Genomic DNA, 7,368 nt, shown 5'->3' with positions numbered 1-7,368 from the left:
ATCCTCGCAGACATGTCCTGTCACGGACAGCAGGCCCTGCTCCGTGGGCAATGCTCAGCCCCCTCGTAAGCCAGCCCCGTGTGTGCGTGCTTCCCCTAAGGACCGGAGGTCCAGGGCCTGCCCTGTGTCCAGGCCTGCGTATCAGTGGGCAGAGGGGTTGATGTAAAGCAAACCCTGAGTCTTCTGCCCTCTGGGGACTGTGTGAGTGAGTGTCCACTGTGATCGTATTGGACTGACCCTCTCCCCTGTTTCAGAGGCTGCCAGTGATCCCCTCTGAGGCCAGCTTCGGTGGCCGGAGACGCGGGGGAGCTGTCTAGGGCCTGTGACATACGACATCACAAACGTGATTCCCACACGGGAAGCAGGTCCTCCAGGCAGCTCTTCCCCCGTCCTGCGTTAGAGCTGCAGAGGCCACTCGGCTACAAGAGTCTCCGGGGGCCTCCCTGGCCAGGTCTCTGACTGCAGACATGGATGCGCCACTCAGCCCTCAGGTCCACCCTGGGGCAGGGGTATGTGTGTGGGGGGGGAAAGGGGGGGGAGGGGGCTTATTGTTTGAGCTCCACAAGCTGTTTCCTGGTCAGGTCATCCTCCCCTCCAGGAAATCCCCGCAGATGTCTATTTAAAACCTCCCTCACTGCTGTCTGTGCTCATTTCCGGGCAGTGGGCTTCTTCCTCTAAATCAGTGGTTCTCAACCTTCTGGACCTTTAAATACAGTTCCTCAAGTGGTGACCCAACCATGAAATTATTTTCATTGCTACTTCATAACTGTAATGTTGCTACTGTTATGAATCATAATGTAAATATCTGATATGCAGGGTGGTCTCAGGCAACCCCTGTGAAAGGGTTGTTCGACCCCCAAGGGGGTCGCGACCCACAGGTTGAGAACCACTGCTCTAAATGGAGCCTTAGAGCTGGATCTTACTGAGCCGCCTGCCTCCAGCTTTCTTGTCTTAGTGCCAATAAGGATGGCCCTCTGCCAGGCCCTGTAACAGACCCCGAAGCTTTTTCAATGACCCCTCCTCCCTTGTCCAGAGCTGGTGACCTGATGAGAACAGTGACAGCAGGGCCAGGGCTTTCTCAGATTCAATGGACAGGAAGCCCAACTGACTTAAGCTAAAAGCACAACGTATTGGCTCAGTGAACTGAAAACTCCAGGCACAGATCTGGGCAGGCTTGTTGGGAGTCAGGGGCTCAAGCAATGTCATGGAACTCTGTCTTGCTCTCCATGTCCTGCTCTGCTGTCTACGGTGCAGGCCCCCTTTCCTCATGGGGGCAAGATAGCTGCCGGTGACACCAGGCATACTCCCCCCTCCCAGCAGCTCCAGCAGAAAGTGAGTGTCTCCCTTCCCAACAGTTTCAACGACGTCCCAGAATTCAGTTCCGTTGGTTCTGGTCATGCCACACGCTCGTCCCGGAGCCGATCTCTGGGGCTGAGGAGGTGGGATATTCTGATTGCTCAGGCCTGGATCACATGTCCTCCCCTGGAGCCCATGTGTGTAAGGTCATCTCTGCTAGAACCCCAGGAACCAAGAGTGGGCAACTGTGGTTTCACCAGGGGCATCAGGGCAGTGGGTCAGAAGAAGAGTGTGTTGGTCAAGGTGAGCTCTGTGCTGCTACAAGCAACCCTGTCAGTGGCCAGCACAATCACATTTTATTTCTTGCTCCCATTGGTGGCAGGGGTGGGGCTCAACTTCATGTGGCCATTCAGCGACCCAGGCTAGTGGAGGCTGTTGTCATCTTCAACATGAAGGACATCTAGCAGGCAGGCAGGAGGATAAAGCAGAAGTTATGTTTTGCACAGTCCAGGCCTGGCAGTGACAGTCACGTGACCACACCTCAGTGCAGGGGGGAACGGGAGAGTTTAGATCTGTGCCAGGAGGAAGAGGAGGCAATCTCTACCCTGAAGTGGGGGAGGGATGGGTACTAGGCAGGCAAAAACAAGGTCTACCTGAGCATCCCAGCACAGCAACTCCCCTAGCCTCTTGTCAAGGGTTCCAGCGTGCAGCAGTACTGGCCCAGTCTTCCCAGCGGCGGTCTCCTTTAGGATGGCCTGAGCTCCAGCTTCCCTTTAACTCCTTGCCTGCCCAACATCCTTCCCACTTTCGAGCGGTGATTAAACTCAGTCATTCCGGATCAGTCAACAAACCCATGTGTGCCTCATGGACAGGCAGGCAGCGGGGCAAAGGGAGAGAGAGGACAGTTCTGGCTCAGAGACTGGCCAGATTTGCATGTTAGCCTCTTCCGTCCTTTTCAGCTGTCCTTTACTGGGGACCAGCTGGTCCCTACGCCAGTAGCATCTTCCTCTTCCCCATAGCCTATAGCTAAGGGCAAACAGGGCTGGGGCGAGGGGAAAGCTGACTCATCCTTACAAAGGAATGACATCCTGCTTTCTGAAGACCTTGGCTGTGGAGGCTACCTGCCAACACTGCAGCTAACAGCGGCTTTTCACTCACTCATCCATCCATCCATCTATCCATTCATCCATCCATCCATCCATCCGTTCGTCCATCCGCCTCCAGGTGCTTTACTATGTGCCTGACATTGTGCTGGGTGCTACGGTGAAAAGGATAGACAGAAAGCATAAGATATTGGGTCGAATCTAGCGTTAAGACAATCAGGTTTATATCTTGTTCCCATTGAACAACTAGAGACAGAAATAAGCCAACCTGTGGTTGAATCTGTTACCATGATTTAGAGATGAATGGGACTGTGGGCATGTAGCTACCCCGGGGCAGGAACAAGCAACATATTTAGTGTCTCAGAGACCAGGCACCTGACCTCCTCATCCCAGAGTTGTCAGTTAGGGGAGCTCCAGGTAAGATGATAATAACAAACAACAGTAGCACCTATCACTTATTGAGTGCATCAAGCATTGTTATAAATCAGTTACTCAAATACACCACCTTACTTCTTTCTCCCAATAACTGAATAAGGTCTAGACTCACCTATCCCTGTTTTTACAGAGGGAAAATCAAGGCCATCAGGTGGCAGAACGGGGACCAGCATCCAGGTCTGGCTGAGGCCCAAGCCCAGGTTGGACCGCCTGTGTGTTAGAGCCTGCAGCTGTCTGGATGGTCCTTCGCTGCCCAGCTGCACATCTGGAGGGTGGTTGGCTGCCGCCAGGAGCTGCTCTGTATTTTGAGTGTCAGCCAGTTCAGGGAGTGGGAAGGCCCATCCTACAGACAGGCCTCAGTTTCCCACCCTGGCCTCATCTCTTAGGCTGCCGATTTTCTCCCTAAGAATAGCCATCTGTCTGAGCAGGGCGTCTGAGGATAGTTCTTCAGCATCTCAGGGCAGAAGCTTGGCAGAGGGAATGCTTCTCTACCCACTTACTTCCCTGTTTCATGACGGCCCTTCCATCTGACTCATTCATTCATGTATTCATTCAACAGACTATCATCATTGAGCACCGACTCCCTGCCCTGCTGTGGTCAAGGTACCGGAGGGGACGGGAAAATGAAGATGGATCCATGTGAGAGACAAGACACTTACACAGCAACAGTCAACCCAGGTGTAACACGAGGACCTCGAGGAAGCACAGGCCACGTCCTGAGTGAGTTTGAGAGGAATCACCCCCAGGTTTGGCAGGAGTGGACGAGGGGTGTGCATTAAGGAAAGATTCAATAGAGGTGTCCCCTCTATTCCTGCTGCATGCTGGAACCCCACTCTAGGAGCTGGGGCTTGAAGAGAGGTAGGATTGAAAATGCATAGCCTGAGGGAAGGACGTTCCAGGTCACGAGAACAGCATGGGCACAAGCCTATCGGTGGGAACACATGGCTCTGTCTGGGGAATGGGGACAGGTCCACGCGTGGAAGAGAAGCAGCGGTCAGGATGGCACTGGTGGGTGGGCCGGCCCACTGATCTGTGAGCTGTGAGCTGTGTGCTGTGGCATAAATCACATCAGTCACAGCCTAGCCCCCTGGAGTCGGTTGGAGAGAGCTGGAAATCAGGCCCCAGAGGTCCCGGGAAGAGTCTTGACCCCAAGTGGCTGGCCTAGCCGGGGTCACACTTCCCACGTTGCCCTGGGCTGCCTGTTCTCGGCAAGCCCTCCATTGCCACCTGTACACCCTCCAACATTACATCCAGGCCTATCAGCCCTTAGACACATATGGCATCGGGGCTGGAAGGGAAGTTTAGAGAGCATGTCACTCAGTGATTTGAACTTAAAAAGAAATATCTACAGGATTCCATTATTCAAAGAGAATCACAGGAACCCCAAGGAGAAAACAGAGAGGCTGCTCCAGTTCGAGCAGGTTGGGGGACTCCCCACTCCATCTCCCGTGGGTCCCACAGCAGCTCCAAGGGCGCCCCTGGGAAATCTAGGACTCGGATTTGAAAACCATTGTCCACCGCCTCCCAATCTTCATTTTACAGGTGGGGAAGCTGAAGCCAGGAGAAGAGACGAAGGGGCACCAGACCGCTTGACCAGTGGTGCAGGCTCTTCTCCATTTTGGTCTAAGATCAGGGAAGATGGCAGTGGGCCTGGTTTCCCAGGTTTTGTCTCCCCCTCTTGGTAGCAATGACGCCTGGGGCCTGGGGCTGAAGCACCAAACACCCCACCCTGCGGCCTGGTGGCAGTTGGCACTGTATTGGTTCACTGGTGGCTTATCCATCATTCATCCCAGGTCCACTGCTGCCAGGGAGAGGGGAGTTGGGGGAAGGCACAATGAAATCTCCTTTACAGAGAAGGGCCCTCTGGGTAAAATGGTTGTTCTCCACATGTGCTGGGCATTTTATTATTTACCAAAGCATTTTCAAAGACGCGATTCTATTTCATTCTGACAGTCAGCCTGCAAGGTAGGTAGTCTCCCCATTTTACCACTGATAAGGCTGAGGCTCAGAGAGGCTGCATGAGTTGCTCAATGTCACCCAGGAGGTAAGGAAACAGAGACAGTCCTCTCACCTGGGCCTTCTAACTCTGGGTCTACAGAGCAGAGGGTGAGCAAGAGAAGGAAGGAGGTGGCTGTGTGTGTGTGTGTGTGTGTGTGTGTGTGTGTGTGTCTATGCTTTGGGAAGCTGCCAGAGAAAAGTGGGGAACAGGCACTGAGGCTGAGCACATGTCTGTGAATGATTACATAGCAACTGCTCCTTTAATCATGTGCATCTCACATGAGACTGTAGGAGCCACAAGGGAGGGACCCCTGGACTCCAGAGCCTAGTTCGGCGCCTGTCCCAAGGCCGGCGCCTAGTAAATATCTGCGGCACGAACCTGATTGAAGAGGGCATGCTCGTGACCTGTTTCTGGGTGAGGAGGCCTCACACCCCAGAGGCTGCCTTGCCCACAGCCCATCCTCCTCTCGCAGGTCTGACACCTCCTACTTCCTTTTCTCCTGCTGCCAACGTGGAGAAACACCAGCAAACCTCCTGTCGCGACATAAGAGGGAAGCACCGGCCAGGCAGGGCATCCTTGTCCTCCCTCCCGGCCCCGAACATGTGGAGCCAACCCCAGCTGTCCCCTTCAAAGTGCCCTGGCCACGCCTGGGATCCCCAGGGCGAAGTGGCAGTGGCACCCTCTGTTCCCGCAGCTCCAGGAAACAGAACAATCATGCTCACTGGCGATTGCAGAGGCCACTCGTCTGGGCTCTGGATAACTCTGGGATCAGTGCCCAGATCAGCACGAACTAAAGAAGCTATCATCCCAGCTCAAGGCGCGCACGGCCACAAAGGTCTGGACAGATTTCTCCAGCTCCTCTGAAAAAAAAAATTGGGTTGCCCACCCTTTCCTATTTTTGTTGTTGTTAATCCTCACCTCAGTATATTTTTCCATTGATTTTTAGAGAGCGTGGAAGTGGGTGGGGGAGGATGAGAGAGAGAGAGAGACAGAGAGGATGAGAGAGAGAGAGAGAGAGAGAGAGAGAGAGAGAGGAGGAAGATGAGAGATGTGAAAGAGACACATCGATTGGTGGCCTCCCCCAGGGCTGGGGATCAAACCTGCCACCTGGTACAAGCCCTTGACTGGGAATCGAACCCGAGACTCTGGTGCACAGGTACACCACTGAGCCATGCCAGCCAGCCCCCCGCCCCCCGCCCCTTTAGTCTGCCTCCTTTCTCAGCCCCGAGGAGACAGTGTAAATAACACGTTTTGATAGACACAGGAATCTTCTCAAAGACACATAGCTGACCAGAAGCCCCCTGCCCAGTGCTCTCTTCCTGCCGAATGTCCAGAGACACTTGCATCTGAGCACCAGGAGGAGACACACTCTGGGAGGCTGAGGCTGAAACAGACAGTGGGCACCCCTCCAGGGCCTGACACATGTGATCTGCAGACGAGGCACCTGCTACCGTCTCATTCCCTGACATCCAGGGAACAGCTTCCTGGCATAGCCCTCCTACCTCCCCGACCCTGAGAGTTGGTTCCAGCTGCTAAAGGGGCCTCTTTCTGGGGTCCTTCCTTTCCTTTAGGCTTCTGATGAGAATCTTTTCACCCCCCCCCCCCCAGCCCCCGGCCCAGGGCTGGCATCCAGCACAACACAGGAATGATGACAAGGCTGAAAAAGCAAATCCACTTTATTTACAATGATCAGTTGGTGACACACAGATCTTTGGGCTTTTTGTGACCTTGTGGACAGACGCCTGGGCAGGGGCCCACTCCCTCTGTTGGGGTAACGCACCCTCCTTCCTCACCCTGCTTTGAGAATCCAGCTGCTGGCAGGTCCCTCCTGCTCTGACAAGCCTCCACTTGGGGCCATCCCACCTACATCCACTTTCTGGGTAGTCAGTGTCCCCAAACCCCAGCCAAAGGTTCTCCTTACCTCCTCTGGAGGCCCTGTCTTGGTCCTGGTTGTGGGGCACCTAGCGGGGAACCACACACATCTGTCTGCAGAGATGGGGTGGATGAGGAGCCTGTGGGGATGCCAGGTGCCAGCACAGGCTTGGTGCAAACAGCTGTTACCGGCCTAATCTGCTGTTTGGGTTGGTAGAACCATCCCAGTCTTCTCCAGGGGGTAGCGAGGCCAGGCAGAGGGCCTGCGAAGTTTCCCTTTTGAGTAGGCAGCAGACTCAGTTCCCATCTTGGGGCCCGGCCTCCATTCCCCAGAGCCACTATTCTTCCCCTACAAGAATGCCTCACCTGGGTCGTCCTCATCCCAGGGAGAAAGGCGAGGCTGCCAAGGGCAGGGCCGCTGCCTCCACCTGGCCAAGGTCCAGGCCACCCTCCAGGATTTCTGGAAACTTCTCCCCCCTTATCTTGAGGATTTTTTTTTTTTTTTGGTCTCTCAAAGAGACTTGGTGTAAAGCGTAGGAGGCAATTCCACAATGGAGGGCGCCCAGAAACCCCGGATGGGGGATGGGGGCGAGGTGAACATTGGCTACTCCTCCCCCCAACTTGTCCCCAAGTAATCAAGGGCATATCAGGCGTCACCCTGAG

At 54.6% G+C, this 7,368-nt stretch overlaps 1 protein-coding gene across 1 annotated transcript in view; it reads right to left on the bottom strand.

Moving 5' to 3' along the window:
* Positions 1–5,003: 5,003 nt before the first annotated feature.
* FAM43B (family with sequence similarity 43 member B) overlaps positions 5,004–7,368 on the bottom strand; it is a 3,967-nt gene continuing 1,602 nt past the window's right edge. Inside the window, exon 2 of the mRNA XM_014460210.2 lies at positions 5,004–5,018. Coding sequence (XP_014315696.1) covers positions 5,004–5,018 — 15 coding nt within the window. The remainder of the gene's footprint in view (positions 5,019–7,368) is intronic.

Source organism: Myotis lucifugus, unplaced genomic scaffold (genome assembly GCF_000147115.1).
Source record: "Myotis lucifugus unplaced genomic scaffold, Myoluc2.0 scaffold_128, whole genome shotgun sequence".
In the NCBI taxonomy this organism is placed as follows: domain Eukaryota; kingdom Metazoa; phylum Chordata; class Mammalia; order Chiroptera; family Vespertilionidae; genus Myotis; species Myotis lucifugus.
The sequence above is the reverse complement of the archived record's forward strand: the minus strand, read 5'-3'. Positions and strand labels throughout refer to the sequence as shown.